Consider the following 17273-nt stretch of genomic DNA (forward strand, 5'->3'; position numbering starts at 1 on the left):
TTCTGGTACCACGGGGAGCAGGAGCCCTTGGAGGTAACTCCAACCTGATCATGCGAACTGGTCCCTCGGTGAGTATCGTGGTGGTTGTGGGTAAAACCCAAATGCGGGAAGAACTGACTTTGTCAGTTGAATGTGGAGTTGCATTGCAACCGGGTGCCGGACCCAAAGCACGGCAGAGGTTTTAGATGGGCCTCGAACCCGACCAAGGTGGTTAGAGTGTCCATTCCTCGTGCACTACCAGACCCATTTGCTTCGCTTCTTCAAATTCACATTATATGTATTTATAAATATGGGAAATGAAACTGATTTATTATGAAATGAGTTAAAAGATGAAGAATTACTTTTTGTAGGCAGGAGAAGTCTAGCCTGCAGAGTTTTGTGAAATCGTGTGGAAATTTTAATGTTTCCTTTAATTTCGCTTCCCCAAGAACAAAGCCAGTCTTTTAAGTAGCTGATTTTGAATACAGATTTTCGCTTTTGCTATTGGAAGAAATATTTCGCTCATTTTTCCTCGAAAGCATTGATTATTTCCACAGACAAACTTAAATAGAATCGCTAAATACTTCATTCTTTCACCGCTGTCAGTTTAATGTCAGCGAATTAAACGCATTTATATGCATTACGGCCCACTTGCGGCGAAAGCGCACAAGCGCTGGCAGAAAAAAACAATGCCCACAACAGGCAACAACAAAAATGTGCAGCAATGAAAGCGCCGCATTAGAAAAGTAAAAGCTGGAAAGCAAAACGGGAGTGCTGGGGGCAAAAAACGAAAAGTCAAAACGCAACTCCAACCGAAAGTTCAACTCTAATTTTGGGAAAAGGAATTTAGTGGAGCTGGAGGCAGCCACAGCCGCAGCCGCAGCTTTCAATGCCAATGTCAGGTTAACAAATCGCAGCAATTTAACAAAAAACCAGCAACAAAAGGCAGGCGTTGAGAGTTAAGACCGGGAAGAAGCAGAAAAATGCACAAGCTTCAGCGTACAAGGGCAACTAAAAATGTTTAGCAGCATTCCAGGCGTGCAGCAGAAAGGATTTGCAAGCCACAATTGTGTGCGGTATGCAAAAAGGGTGAGCATACCACCTCACCCCGGTCGCACTACGGTAATTGTGTAGGAATATAATCAGCTGCGCGCAGCAACTAACGGTGCTTATTTAAGTCGTTGCAAGCAGACAATGACAGCTGCGAGCTGAGCTTGCTTTGTTGCCGCATGCGGCGTGGTATGAAAGACCCGGCTGCGAACAATACTGTTGCATTATTTCAATAGCAGCACTCACACTCGTGCGTGCAGCGCTACAAAAGCCACGCAGACACTTTGATTGTTGCAGAAGAAAATGGAAATTTGGAGAAGTTGAAAAAAATATGTGGCTTATTTGCGGTGCCCACACTGCATTTTCTTTGTATTCGATTTTTTTTTTGCCTTTTTAGTATTTTTTTTCTTTTTTTGGCATCACTCAAGTGTAAAAAGTCGCCTCAAAATGAACATTCGCGGTAGAAATTAATTGTAGATACACAACCGAAGATTTATGCCTTGCATACTAATGATTGCCTTTAAAGATACGCTGTGAAACCCTTCCAAAATTCACCGAATGGAATTTTTTTTATTTTTTTTAGAATAGACTTGCAAGACTAAAAAAGCATTAATACCCAACACATATAAATACATTTTTACACAAGTACTTGATTTCGATCTGGTCACGATCTAGAAAATTCCTTCTGGTGTCACTAAAAAATGGCAAACTTAATATACTCTGTTCCGAGTATAAAAATAACATTGAAGCCTAAACAGAACACCAGCCGATTTAAATCTTCCTTATTAATCCTCAGCCGGAAACATATAGTATTCGTGGTCGCTCCGGTTTTGTAAACCCAATTTTTGTGATATTAAAACGTAGTATCTTGTTTCTCGAGAGTGTCTAGAATAGCATGTTGCTATTATTATATCCTACATGGTGTGAACAGTATTTTTTTCTTTAGATTATCGATACTTAAAAGCTTGATTGAAGTAAATTAATTATCTGCAGTACTAGATTCCAAAATAGGAAAATTCGTCAAGCTACCTGGCTGTCTCCGGATCGAAAAGCCACCAACCAGGTTGATCATTCAACAAACACAAGGAAGGTTCGACGTCCAGAAACTGCAATCACAACAGGCAGCCAAACCATTTTGAAGACTAAAGTGAGCCTATTTGCAGACAAAAAAAAGAGAAAAGTCGAAATACGTGAGTACGAGGAGCTTGACCAGTTAGTCGACAGCGGTATTGCTCGAAGATTTTACGAAAAAATGCAGCGACTAACAGAAAATTTCAAAGCCGGAGCATACTCTTGAAAAATCCCCAGAGGTGATCTAGTGACTATTGCCCAGGTCATACGGAAAATTATGAAAGCATAACACCAGGAGAGGATGAACCCGAATCCCCAAATCGATGACGACAGAGGTACGTCTATCCGACCATGAAGAAATTTGAATAGCAATTACAACAAAACGGCGGAGGCCGATGGATTGCCGGGCGAGCTATTCAAATACGGCGGCCGAGAACTGATAAGGAGCATACATCATCTTCTTTGTAGAATATAGTCGTACGAAAGTATGTCCAACGATTGGAATTTTGGTGGATTTTGCCCAATCCACAACAAGGGGGAACCCGCAATCTGCGCCAACTACCACATAAGCCTCCTCAATACTGATTGGACCTTACTAATGTGGCTTTAGGCCTGGAAAATCAACAACTGGCCAGAAAAATGTGCTTATTTCAAAATAAATTCCATAACCTAGGTTCCAAACACACGAATGATCTTATCATTTTAGGGTCCATTTTGAACTCAGTGTGATAAATACTTATTCTATGGTATAATTAATTACTTTTCATCAAATCGACTAAAAAGTTCAATAAGACTTCATTACGGTATATTTTTAAGATTCATGGGCATTGGAATAACTTTACAAGTCACAACGATATTTTAATTCCTTTTCGAAGGAAATTTCAACATGACATGAATATTCAGTCATAATACTAGTAGTTTTAGATTAAGTTAAATCAGATGACTAGCACATAACGGAGTGGGGGGATCACTTTTAGACTGTTACATACAGCCCTTTGTGAAGTACCAAATTTATTTGCGCTATTTCTTGTGGATGTCTAAGGATATGAGCTCCGAGGTATTTTTGCTAATTGACAAAGACGACCATTCAAGGTTGAAGATGATTATATATTATCTCTGTCCAAACAGCTGATGCAACTGACATCTGGTGAAATGTTCAATTTTGTCGCATGAATCCCGATGGAACAGCGCCCAGCTAAAACTCTTACAAACTATTGAAAGGTTGACTCTGTCGAGACCGCTGATTGCACTACGATTTATTCTGGGCCAACGGAAGAAGATGCTGCAGTGAGAAAGTGCAGAGAACTTCTAGCAGCATCATAAGATTATAACTGCCAAGGCAATTTATTACCTTAAAAACTATTCTTTAAAGTTCTGAGGGTCATGTCCCCGTTTCGCTAAAGTAGAATTTTTATATTTTAACCGTTAAACTAAATAAATCTCTCGAGAAAATTTACCTTATTCAAATCCACATTATCTCTTCAAAACTATAATTTAAGAGTCTAATCAAAACCGAAAGGGGGTCAAACATTTTTTATAATTTTAGAGAACCCAAAGTTGAGAGCTCTTTAATTTAAGGAAGTACTGATGCACTGCGTTCACACGAGGACTTTTTTGTCGCCCAAACTAATTTTTTTTTTTGAGTAAGATAAAGTACAACGAGGATGCCAGATGCTAGGCGAGTTTACAATTGAAACAACTTGAGCTTTTTGACTACATTTGATATTGGCTTGATTTCTACAACTACATTACAGTGAAGAAAGTTAACAATGAATAACTATATGTAGATGATCTCTGGTATGCAAAAATCCGATGTTGTTACTGTTTCAAGCAACGGATTCGTTTGTACTTTTAGTATAACAAATCGACAACTTAAGGCTTTCTTCAATACGTAATTAACAATGAAATTATGTCTAGACTGTACGTTTGGGTTTTGTTATCAATTTATCTCATAAAAATGAGGTGGATTGTATTAATATTTAACAAATAGAGCGTCGAGATAGCAACCTTAGTGCTTGTTTAAATGGGTTAAGCATCCGCCCACTCTTCCCGGAAAAACGGGCGCACACTAATAAGAAAGCTTAGTTCACCACAGCTAACGACATTATAATCCAACTCACCACATCAATCAAACCACTCAACAGAAAGGATGGGCAGAAGGGAAAGCGCACGATTCTAACGAGATAAGCCGCTCATCACATTCGTTCGACACACTGCGATCATCAACATCCGTTTTTTTCGCGTCCCGTCCCGATACAGTTTTTGAACATCGACAGCAGCGATCTATACTCATCTTTACATTTAACATTTAATTTTAAGAAAAGAAATATTTGTAAAACGTCAAATACTTCTTTAATAAATTTTTGTACACTATACATTTTAGTGCTGCGGTCTTTTTATTCCGAATGTGCGTGATTACCAATTTCATAATTTAATTATTACTACAGAACAAATAGAGACACATATGTATCTATTTGGTACAAAACTAATCAGTGCTCGTTTCTTGTGATTAGTTTTGCAGGAGTAAATTGAGTTAAGTGGTTTTATATAGTTATTTTGGTAAAAAATCAGTTGTGTTATTTGAGAAATCGCCATTTTGTTAAAAAAAATTATTTTGCTTATTCCTTCGATTAACTTCTAGATTAAACATTACTTTAATGAATTCAGTTTGGTTTTTTAATTTCAGAGAATCTAGTTCAGAGATATACTAGTCATCGCAAATCGTATTTTTTGAGAGGTTCTCCTGGAGATCAGCTGTAGTTCCTTTGCAAATAAATATTTTTACTAATACTATGTCTTAAAAAACAATTAAGAGCTACCGTAATATATGTACAAGTTTATGGATCAATGAATTTAAATATTTACTCAGAAAATTTTCTGGAAAATTCGTTTTTTTCAGCCTTCTAACTGTATATAAGCCCTTAATGACTATGCGAACTAGCGAGACCCTCGCTAAAAACTCATTTTCTTCGCTGAGTACTAAGCAACTCTCTCATAACAATGTTATTTATGTATTCCTAAAGTGTGTTTCATATAACACACATATTAAATCAGGAATATTATGCATGAAGGTTTTGTAATTGTCCACCTTTTCAGCTTTTGTTAAAGTTGCATATGTACACATATACATATCGTCACCTGAAATGCAAATTAACGTATCATCAAAAAATTCGAAATTGAGTGTCTTATTGATTACGCTTCACTATTTCAAATTTCATACATAATATTACATAAGTTCAATATTATCAGGTTCTGCGGTCAGATATAAACCTGTTTCAACCAATATTAAAATATTGTTTCACTCATGTTCCATTTTATTTCGTGTTTCATTCATGCCACTGTAAATTTCCGAAAATGTTGTTACGTTATTTTGCATTTCAGGTGACGATATATAAGTTTGATAAACACTGGTAGGCAATTTTTCTTTACTTTGAGCGACCTTTTAAATTTACGTAATTTAGTAATTTTAAATAAAGAAAACTACTTAATCCATTGTAAGTAGCGTACATCGTTTCGTGACTCTTTGTAGTCTTAAACTACCATATTTCAAACTTAAATACACTCATTAAGGAATTCACGTGATTTACTCATTTAACACCTTTCCAAAAAACAATTGTCAAAGAGAGAAATTTGCGGGCACAAACAGTATATTCATTATACTACAAATTATATATGTACATATTTAGGAAATTTTTTAAATTGGTTAAATTTTTTTTTTTCAAAAGTTAAATATTGTGTTGTTCGGTTTCTAACCTTTTCAACTGTTAACGCATTTCAATGTTGCAACAATGTTTTTGCTGTATAGCTATTTAATTAGCGATGCCGTAAAATGATTGCCACACTTAACAACAACATAAATACATAATTCGTACACATAAAAATTACATTATCAACCAAAATATTGGTACTTGGAAGTACATACAACAATTATTACCAAGCAAACCAAAGTTAACTAAGAAGCCATGAAATGCTGTCACCAGTAAATATTTTTACAAACCTCATTATACATCCCAGAATACAAAATTCAAAATGATAATAACTCAAAATTCCAACCCTAACTTTAAATGGCGTTGGTACCGTTACAATAATGTAGTTATCTGTATTTCGTCTGTCAGCAGTTTCGACTCTCGTATGTCGTAGTCGATTTTCGTTCCTGCAACATTCCATCAAGTCCCCCAACTAACTAACGTCACCCATATTTTTCCTACCAGCAGCTTCGACACTAGCCCGAACTCTTTTGCCTTACCTCCTCACATTTATCTTAGCAATCTTCCTACAACTTCGATCCGGAAATCATACTTGGACAATTTCAACTTGATCTCTTGTAAAACCACAATGGTTTCCTGAAAAAAATACTACCCCGATATATCAATACTTATAGGCTGTAGTATTCCGAACCTATCCTAAATATGCTAAGAGGATTAAAGCGGTATACTCCGTAGTTAATTGCTGAGTTGTTTGAACCACTTTAACTTATAGCCAAATTCGACAATGGAGACCGGGCAAGGTAGCAAAAGAACTGATCAGAATATCTATGACTGAAGCATGTTTTTAAATTACATAATAAGATCACTTCAGTAAGAGAGCTATATCTGCTTTGAAACCGTACGGTCAAGCCATCAGGATGCAAGATTCGGTATAGCCATCCAGTCTGAGTTTTTATTAGAATTATCGCTATGTATGCTAAAGTCTAATATATCCAAACACAATACTAAGAAAGTTTCTCTTCAGGCTCTCAAGTATGATCTAATAGCTTCAATAACTCAAGTGATTTTTAAAATTTATTGACTTAGACTTGAACAACTCTAAGGAGCACATCTAGTGTGACAGCCTAAAAAAACGATTTTTGGAAATGAAACTGCTGTATGAATCTGGAGTACACGCGAGCTTCGACGGCGCTAAAAAGAAGGTCTTCCCCAGCTGCGATGATTCCGGCTTTCCCCGTGGATGAAACCTAAAAAAAATTCTACCGGAATATACTCGTATTGTCCGTACAATGAGCTAAGAACGCAAAAACAAGCCAAAATTCATAAAATGGCGGTGTTTAAACAAAAGTTGAATTTTACTCAAAAATAGTTTATGTATATAAGTAAGATCAAAAAATTGGTAAGCCCTTGTAAGAACTATATAAAGAACATGCAGAAAAATTTGAAAGCAATCAAATGATTAGTCTTCCCGATCGGATGGGAATGGGGAATGTTTATTATCATTGGAAAGAACATTATTTGGAATTTATTTTTTAAGAATTGTGTCTTTCAAATGTTGCCCGCGACTCTGTCTCAGATAGTCCATATATTCAGTCCAATTTCCTATGACTCGTTGGAGCATTTCGACTGGTTACTGGTGGATGACACGCGTGATGTTTTGCTTCAAATCCTGAATCGAAACCGGATTGTCCGCTTGAACTTTAGACTTTACATATCCCCACAGGAAAAAGTCTAACGGTGTGATATCACACGAACTTGGTGGCCCATTGACCGGCACAAAATGTGAAATTATCTGCAACCAAGTAACATATCGCTGTTATGTAATGTACGACCAACTGTCCATATGAGATAGCGCCCCAATTTTCCCGAAACCGGCATGCTTGTACTCGTAATGGAGTTTACTTTACTACTTCTTTACTATGAAAGTTGAGATCTATTCCTTATAAAGTTTAGTTAGCATAACTTAGAATACTACGTGCATTCTTAAGAACCCTTAGCATTACTGTTAACTGGGAAATTTTTAGAAGCATGACCTAACTTTTATTACAGCTGAAACCCAAAGCTGAGCTAAAATGGAATATGTTGCTAGCACCTCAAATTCAGTGACATTTCACGCTTCGGTGGCAACACCAACACAATGTTGCAAGCAAATATTTCTTCTACTGCATGCAACACTATGCTTTAAGCATTTTATTTGCAGCTAAATAACTAACCAAAATATTTATTTTACCACCAACCGAAAGTAACTGGCATTTATAGCACATGTGTACGAAGTCGAGCGGTTTTGAATGAAAAGTGAAATGATTGAATTATGAAAATGCACCTACAATTTGAAATTACGGCGCACTCACTTATTTTTATTAAATAATTTTTCTTGTTTTGTTTGCGGTTGCGCTTGTTGGTGGTTAGTCAATTGAGTTAGCGTCACTAATTGCAGGCGATGACGACAAATGCGTAGGCGCTGCCACTAAAATTTGCTTTACCATGTAATCTAACAATTGCAAAGAGAGAAAGAAAGACAAAAGAGTGGCCGAGCTTTGATGCACAGTAGTTGCAAGCCTCCCTAAACGAAATAAATAAAGATCCCGAAGAAATAGTTAAGGACAGGGTTAGGTTTCCTATATAAAGGTTCCCACATAATGGCCCGAAGGCTTAACCATCTAACAACTGTCTTGAGGATGAACCTTTTAGAAATAAACTGTTTTCGTTTCACTTTCCCGTAAGTCCCTGAATTTAGTTAATTATTCATATTGTATTGCTCCTTCATAACAGCACCCAAAAACTAGCGTAAAGTCGAATCCTCTGCCGATCAATTCACGTCACTTAAAGAATTGTTGACATGGTAACCAACCTGGTCGAAATTTGTATGACGGTGCCAACGATAATCATGTCTAAGTAACCGTCCAAGGACTGTCAACTCGGCATCTTCCTTTAAAATTATTTAAAGAAAGCTGTCTGTCGCTACAACTACGACGTTTTTGAAACAATCTTTAACGTAAAAATATAAGTTCGATTACCTGTCTTCTTAGCTTTGTCTTTTGCAATCGCGTTAGTGTAACACTTCCGATATTAAAGACAAAAGTGTTGTCCACCTGCCGACTTCCAAAAAAACTTAAGTTTTGATTGAGATCTCTCCAGACTTCCTCTTGTTATGTATGGGGTTCTAATAGCCATTTTATAACGAAAATCAAACCCCATTAATTGAAATATCGGTTCAATGACCAATTATACAGAGATGAGATTTCATTTAGGTTTAAAAGTGATTCTATTAGCACCAAAAGAAGTTCATTGGAAGATTTGCGATACTCAGCCCCTTGACCATAGACAGTGGATAGAAAGCAGAGAATAGAAAATACAAAAGATCTCCCTTTCAGTAAAAGTATTGATTGGAGAGAGGACGTAAGCTTCAGATGGAGTATCTGGATCTGGAGTATCTGGATACGTCTTCTAAATTCCCTCCTTTCTTTGTGAATTTTGATGCGCGATTCACTCACCTGCACCACACTGTGCGCCGCACTGAGAGCGCTTAGGCCATCTTCTTCAACAGTTTTTCCTTTACTACCCAACAATTTTCAGCTGAAATTGTCCTAAACAACAGTGATGACAACTACAATATAATGAAATCATTAAACCAACGCAAAAAAAATAACACAACAACAATACGTAACATAAAAAACTAAAAGTAAAACCATAAAGTCAATGACTTTCTTATAAAAGACACTGCACGCAACAGCGAAGCCTTTAGTAAACGAGTTGAAGTGCGCCGCTGTTGTACTTAAGTAAATATAGGCCTTTCCGTATTTCGGTCTTAATCGGTAAAAAAAAAATCTGAAAGGATAAAATCTCTTGTGTTTTCGTGGTAGTGGTACATAACATTGCATAATGTTTCGTTACCTAAACTTTACAACAACTGCCAAGACTAGAGTAATAGTTTTTGTGTTGTTTCTCGGTTCATTAACTCATGCTGAAGATCGCGCTACGTTGGCAGCTTCCGTTACAACCAGCTCGAACCAATCAACGTCTCTTGGTTCAGGTTCCACGCGGCAAATAGCTGGTTATGTTAAACGGAATGCAAATTTGAAGGATTTATCAACATCAAGTTCGGCCAAAAGTTATGATACACCACCAGAATTTTATAGGTGGGTTATTCTTTTTGAGTAATTTCGATCAGTAAAAAGATTGAAAGACATTAAATAGTCTAAAACTATGAAAGCCATAGTGCCGTATATACAATTTATTATAGTGACTTCGATAATAACAGTTAAAAACTAAAAGCAACAACCGAGATCGTTTGGTTAGGTTAGATAAAGTAAATAGGCTGGTTTTTTGTGAGACTAAGAATAATCCCACTTAGACAACTGGAGACGCCTATGCGTTGTAATGCATAGATACGGATCAAGCAACCGTCGCGTATCGACAAAGCTCCCAGCGCCTGCTACAAATTTATCGATATCAATTCCGGCCAATTCGTAGAGTTCATTGGCAACTCAGATGTTTAGTCTGGACGGTGGAGAAGTAAGTGTCTAGTTGTTTCTACTTCATCTTCCTTCTTGAAATTTCAACAAGTTAAGTCCTCCAATATCTTTAACATCGCCGCGTGTGTGCCCATAACACAGTGTCCTGCTGGGACACCTCTCAATATGGTGATGTGAACCTAGCTAAGAACTATTAGTTCAATGAAGCTTTCACGTTATACCCCGCGTGAATATTGGGGACACCTGTACGTTCCGGTCCTGGTGGATTTGGCTTAAAGGTGCCCTTTCTTACAAACTTATCGGTTTTAAATTTTTCTCCGGACAGAAGACTCAGGCAGTCCAACCTTTCCTTTTAACTTCGGTGCATGCTGGAAAATCTCGCAGCCTCTTGTCTCCACCGACTCCGTTCCATACACATATGTACCCCTCGGAGGTGAGAGTAGATTTCGGAATGTCCCTCTCTGGCTCCCCCTGCGGGTAGGCGGGACCCCCTCAGGGTTCAGGGGGAACCGAATATACGCGTGGTGAGGCATGCCTGTCGTAAGAGGCGACTAAAATCCCGCATGCATTGTGTCTGTCATTCTGGTCTTGCCTTGAAAGTCAGCATAGTCCATGTCAGATATAGTGCTATAGTATTCATCGTAAAACATGGTTATTATACACTGTATATTTTTATTCCTGGTATTCCGACCGTGTTTTCGTTTACGATTTCGTTTACGAAGGGTTTTCCGAGACACATGTCATCATACAGCCGGGTTCTTAAGAATTCCTAGCAGTTCTTAGGGGCTCGACTGGCAGTAGCGAAAGCTACAAGTCACACCAAAGACTAAAACATGGTACCACGGGGAGCAGTCAGCCCTTGGAGGTAACTCCAATCTGCTCATTGGGTTTTTGGCCCTTTGTGAAGATTCGTGGTGGCTGTGGTTTAAACCTAAATGCCGGAAGGGTATTTGTCCAATGTGGAGTCGCACTGCGGCCGGGTGCCGGACCCAGAGTACGGCAGAGGATTTAGATGGGCCTCGTACCCGACCAAGGTGGCTAGGGTGTTTTCTTTTGCTTTACACCCGAACCAATTGGAACCAAGGTATAAGTGTATGTGGCAGCACTCATGCTTTGGTTCTCCAGAGTATAGTGTTGTGCATGCATTTATGCTTTGGGGCGCTGATCAACACACTGTTTTGATCTATGTGCTTCTAGCAATAGAAAGCGCCAAAGATTTGAGTCTTCGTAGACAGGTATTCACGTTAAAACATATTGGCTTCTGTCCCTCTCTGGCACTCTTGAATCGTTAAGTCCAATAAAAACTATTATATGAGAGTAGAGTGTGAAAAAGATGCTACTCTTACTTTCCTTAGTGCGGTTATGATTCCATATTCGAAAAATTTGGAAACCCCTTTTTAACACTATAAACTTGCATATTAATTTAAGTTCATATCGTCACCTGAAATGCAAATTAACGTAACAACATTTTCAGAAATTTACAGTGGCATGAATGAAACACGGAATAAAATGGAACATGAGTGAAACAAAATATTAATATTGGCTAAAACTGGTTTATATATGACCGCAGAACCAGAAAATGTTGAACATATTTAATATTATGTATATAATTTGAAGTAGTGAAGCGTAATCAATAAGACACTCAATTTCGAATTTTTTGATGATACGTTATTTTGCATTTCAGGTGACGATATAAACTATGGGTAGCAGCAATGCTCTACTCTCTTGGTCACTAGAAAAAAATTTCACTATAGCGAGAAGGGCTGCTCTAATTATATATGAAAGAGAGTTTAGGAAATTCAGGATCTCCAAAGTTATGTACTAGAAGAAATGTCGCAACTAATACCTGCTCTAGCAAGCAAAACCGCCTTTTGTTTTCTCAGCAAATCACCGACCTTCAAAATCCATTTTAAATTAATAAGACAGTATTCCGTTACATTTATGAGAATGCCAAGCAGCTCACAATGTTCCCACTTCCTTTAAGAAAGTATAGCTTGCAAGGTAATGTTATGCTCATTCTTCCCAGATTATTCCACATTCAGCTGTATAAGAGTAAATAGATCTCATTGCAAAACATACTTCAAAGTCGCCATAAGACGACTAACAGTTCAATGTACCTGTGCTTTCTCCAGTTCTCTCAAAAAGTATTTCGATTGACATCGATATTATTAAGTTGAAGTCAGGTTCGTCGAAGAAAGTCAAGGACTTTGAGGAAGTGAAATGCAATGGGGATATTGAACTCTTTTTTACCAGCTGATGAAACTCAAGACCAGATGCAGCTGTTTCTTTTTGAAGCATAGTAGAAAAGACAGTGGTTTGTAGTGAATAAGGGTCGGTCTTTATTTATTTGATGAAGTCAAAGGCGAGAATATGGCATAAGAAGTAATAAATTATTTAACCCTTCTGATGGATATAGATCCAAACATCTCAAAGTTTATTGTTATTATATTTATTGTTGTAGCAATTTAAACGCTTTTTAAAGGGTAATTGGAAACGCACCTGAATGCTTAGTAGCATATTAATTTGAGTATGTTAGGCCAGAATGTAATACAGAAAGAAACCCAATCCTACTTGCTGATGATGTATGGAACCATTTTTAGTTGACCTCTGGTTACGAGATCTGTCTGATAGCTAGATAAAATGAAATAAGGAACGAGATAGTTAAATGTGACATTTGGTTAGGGTACAGATCGGATAGCTGTATTTACCATCCCTCAGAAAGCTAGGCTCACTTGAAGGCGCTTCTTGGAATATTGACTAAAAAATTGTGCATCTCTCTACAATATATAGAGAACACTGTATAATTAATATTTGTTGGATCATGGTTTCGAAAGTCCACTGAACCAAAATATTCCGTTTTTTTATATTTTTGTAAAACTGTTTCAGTTCGACGCTAATCGGTTGTATATGAGAAAGTGAAAGCCTCTTAGAGAGTTTGAATAATGAATAACAAGACCAAAAGACACCGAAAATAGGAGCTCGGGTGAGCATTTAGGAAAACTAGTAAAAAAAAGTGGAAAACATATAACCACAACAGCGATGAATATAAGGAACTTGGCTCTGCACCCATGTCTAATATTAATGTTTTAACTGCAATTTTTAATTTTTGCAAAAAATTTGGGCTTTTTCAGATAAAAGTAAAAGTTGGCAGACATGAAAATATTTACTGATGCCACATTTTTTATTATTTTTGTTGTTGTTTTGCAATTTTTTTATCGGTAAACTAGACCTCACAACACTTACAAACCCTGCTTGCATTCATTGCTATTTATAACGGTACAAAAGAGTAGCTTTAAAATTGCAAAGTGGATTAGGTGGCAGCGCTGCGATGAGGAAACATTTAAAAATGTTAAACGAAATAAAACAGAAAAACGTTTACATTCAACTAAAAATGCGACAAGCCACATTTTATGAAAAATGCAGGACGAAATGTAAAAAAATAACAACAAAAACAACACGGGTAACGAAATAGTGAGCAGCAATGAAAGCTAACACCTTAATACCCATTAGAGCCGCCACGATGAAAAAAATATCAAAAATATCCTTCTTGTTCGTTTTGTTGTTATGTACGCCAAGCATATGTTGCATGTCCAGGCACATTTGAGGCAGAGGTTTGCCTGAAATCCAGCAATTTGTCGCTTTCACTTTTATTTTCCACGACTAGTCGTTGTTGTTGCTATTTATAATCCCCTATGCACGACAAAAAAGCCAAAGGCTAAAGCAACAATGCGACAAATTATGAACACGCGTGACAAAACATGTGGGCGAACACACACACACAGGCATATAGTATGTTACAGCAAAACAGTCACCGTGAAACTTGCAAAATTTGTGGGTGCAGATTCCAGCAGACCGGTGTTAGCAAATGTCCTTTCTGACACACACACACTCAGTTCCACATGTCTCCTCGTGCCCGGCAGCATTTTAAAACTGCGAGTCACATACTCAAAGCAAAGCCGCGCCGATACGTGCAGCGTCATGTCCAGTCCAGCCGACCCGGCGATAAAATATGGCACACAGGAGACCACAGACGTGGCGCTTTGATAACCCCTTACTTACATAGTTGCTTTGTTGGTCCCCCAACCGTGTCGCTCTTCACTCTGTTATCACATTTGCCCTTGTCACGTTCCTTGAATGGTCTTTCAATGGTGTCTTTTGTAACAGTAAACACAATGATAACGCAATAAAATGTAGAAAATATGCTCATTCACAAATTCTTTTAATCAATTTATTTATATCCCCTCCTTCCACACATCCTTTGCCATTATCACATTTGACCACGGGACGTGAAATCGAATTTCTTTAATAGCATACGAGTAAGTTCTCAATGGAATTGAAGTGAAAAATAAACTTGAAAAGATAGCAGGAAGTATCGTATGGTTTGGTTGTGGGTTGCTTAAGTTGAATTGAAAAAATCTGAAGGTAAGGGAGAGTAAGTAGTATCCTCTCTATAGGATCACCACTTGAACTGTTAACAAGCGGTTTACTCATTCAGTTCTTATACTTGTATAAGATTCATATCTTTTTTTAAAAAATACTATATCTTACTCTTTTGAGCTTTTACCAAACTCTAGCAGCTTTCTTAAGCTTTTAAATCCAGAAAAGCTTTGTACATGATAACAAATGTGAAAGCTTCAACTTAACCAAAATCGCAACATTAAGATAACCTCAAAGGTGAGTTCACGAGTGCTTAACACTCAGAAAGCTTTTTAAGTGATGAAATATGAAAGCTCACACTTAACCAAAACCGCAGTCATTAGGTAACTTTAAAGCGTTGCATTACTAAACTAATGCTTTTGAAAATGGTAAAACTAAAGTAGGACGAAACACATTGTTAAAGAAAGAGAATATAACCAAATACTACAGGAATCTTAATTTAATCTTCTATCTGAAATCGATAAGTGCTAGGGAAGGGTTGGTTACAGATTTGTCACATAAAAATAGTTAGGTAGGCATTAGGGATCATTCTAAACAAATAACCCTCTACACATAAAAATTGTTCACTGATTGTGCGCTTTCTCTTTGTAGAGGTCCAGGTTCCACCAGCCAAACATCATCTCCGACAACAGGCTCGTCTTCAGCAGCAATCAATACACCATATCATAATCGCGACAGCGCTACAGCAAGCTTCATCTCCAAACCTATAAAGTTTCCAGATCTTACCAGCCACAAAAAATTCCACAACAACGATCCCAGTCAACAACTCGCGAACTCTTTCAACAGCTGGCAACAACAACGCGGACAAAGCGCACAGGATAGGATCAGTGTGAGTAAGTAATCCAGTTCCACAAAATCTCCAAACTCCAGAATATTTTACCACTTTTTCTTTCATATCACTACCAGAACCTTACGGCAGCAACGAGGTGCATGGACTAACTTCGGGTTATGCACCTGGCGGAGCCGGTGACCACCTCAACTACCATGACATACGACCCTACACAAGCAGTGGACACTACATCGAATACAGTCCCACACATGCCGGTGGCCACTACGGTGCCAGCGGTCATAGCGGCTACTATGGCGGAGCGCACAGTGCCGAGGCCGGCGCTATACCCTTCGACGTGTACGGCGGCAAAGGCAGCGGTCACTATGCGGGCGCCGGTGGTGAGTACTCATACACTTACCCGGATGTGCCGCACGAAACGGCAGCGCACAAGGGCCAGAACGAGCTGTCGCAGAAGGCTTTGTTGGCTAAAAGTTTTCTCATACCGCTCGCAAGCGCCGCAGTTTTGGGCATTGCTGCGGCGTTGGTCAGCAACCCACTGCTTCTACAATTGGGCACAGTGTCGGGCGTGCCTGTGGGCGTAGTGGGCAAAAGACGACGTCGAGATTTGCGAAATTTGAGTGCAGCGAAAGCGGGATTAGTGGCGAGTGAGCTGCCAAAGTCTGAAAGGAAAGCTGCGGCGGGCGCAGATATGGCTTATCGCGCACAACATCTGCGGGCCAAGGCACGCGTATAGTTGAAGACTTGAGTGCAGCAGGAAGCAGTAGAAAGGAAGTTGGAAGAGACGGTAATTTAATTTTCGTTCTCTTGCCCCTCTCTACGATAAGGCGGCACAGTTGCGCGCAGCATTGTGATTGAATTGTGAAGTAGAAAAGGAAGAGATTGCGCTTAGATAGTAAAATACTCAAATAAAGGCAGACCAAATCTTGATAAACCATAAGCGAAAGTGAAAAAAACAAAATGAAAAAAGAGAAATAAATATAATATAATAATATGTTACACATACGCACATATTTACTAGATCCGCTTGCATTTATTTGATTTTGTTCAAGGTAAGCGCATTAAGCAAACTCTTTACTGTTATCTCAACTTAGCCGTTATCGCTGCAATAGTAATATTTTCAAACCACTTTTCTCTCGACTTTACTTCTTCTTAAGCGTTTGCAAATCTTAAAACTTACTTCCAAACCTAATCGTATGGAAGTTTAGTCTGAGGGCTTGACATACTCACTGAGCCACTCGTATGTGTATATAAACTTACCGCAAAATCACTTCGTCGGTCGTCATGTCGACAATTACTGTAGCGTGCTTTCAGGCTGCTTGTATTGCTATTTGCATTAGTGTACAGTGAAGGTCATTAAATTAGGCAGCAGTTCAACTGGAAGTGGAAGAAAATTGGAAATGTAAAAATAATTACAACAAAATTGTAGGTAATAATACTAAAACAAGAAAAAGTTAATTTCAGTTGCACCAAAGCTATAATAGCTTCACAAATACAAAAGTTTCGATAAAAGTATTTTATTCTGAACACGGTCAGATTGAATGACAGCTATATACCATAGTGCTACGATCTCGGCGCTTACGATAAATGAGCAGCTTCTTTGAAAGAAAAGATCTGCCACCAATACGAGGTATGACAATTAAGTAATGAGACTGATTCCAACTCTGCCATTCCCTTCAAAGTAGTCCCCTTGGGCAGCTATACAGCGATTCCAGCGCGTTTTCCATGCTTCGTAACATTTCGGGAACGCTTCGACTGGGATGTCCG

General features: G+C 38.2%; 2 protein-coding genes across 2 annotated transcripts in view; one reads left to right on the forward strand and one right to left on the reverse strand.

The window, feature by feature from the left end:
* Positions 1-17273, reverse strand: part of LOC105234232 (protein sprint) — a 538584-nt gene that overhangs the window by 491224 nt on the left and 30087 nt on the right. The window contains exon 3 of the mRNA XM_049456740.1: positions 16767-16883. Within this exon, the coding sequence (XP_049312697.1) occupies positions 16767-16792 (26 nt within the window). The 5' untranslated portion in view covers positions 16793-16883. The remainder of the gene's footprint in view (positions 1-16766; positions 16884-17273) is intronic.
* LOC115065745 (uncharacterized) lies at positions 9590-16509 on the forward strand. The gene is made up of 3 exons (XM_049456772.1): positions 9590-9946; positions 15311-15552; positions 15626-16509. Exons 1-3 carry the CDS (start codon positions 9690-9692, stop codon positions 16240-16242), a joined length of 1116 nt encoding a protein of 371 aa, XP_049312729.1. The 5' UTR covers positions 9590-9689; the 3' UTR covers positions 16243-16509.

This window comes from Bactrocera dorsalis, chromosome 4 (assembly GCF_023373825.1).
Source record: "Bactrocera dorsalis isolate Fly_Bdor chromosome 4, ASM2337382v1, whole genome shotgun sequence".
In the NCBI taxonomy this organism is placed as follows: Eukaryota; Metazoa; Arthropoda; class Insecta; order Diptera; family Tephritidae; genus Bactrocera; species Bactrocera dorsalis.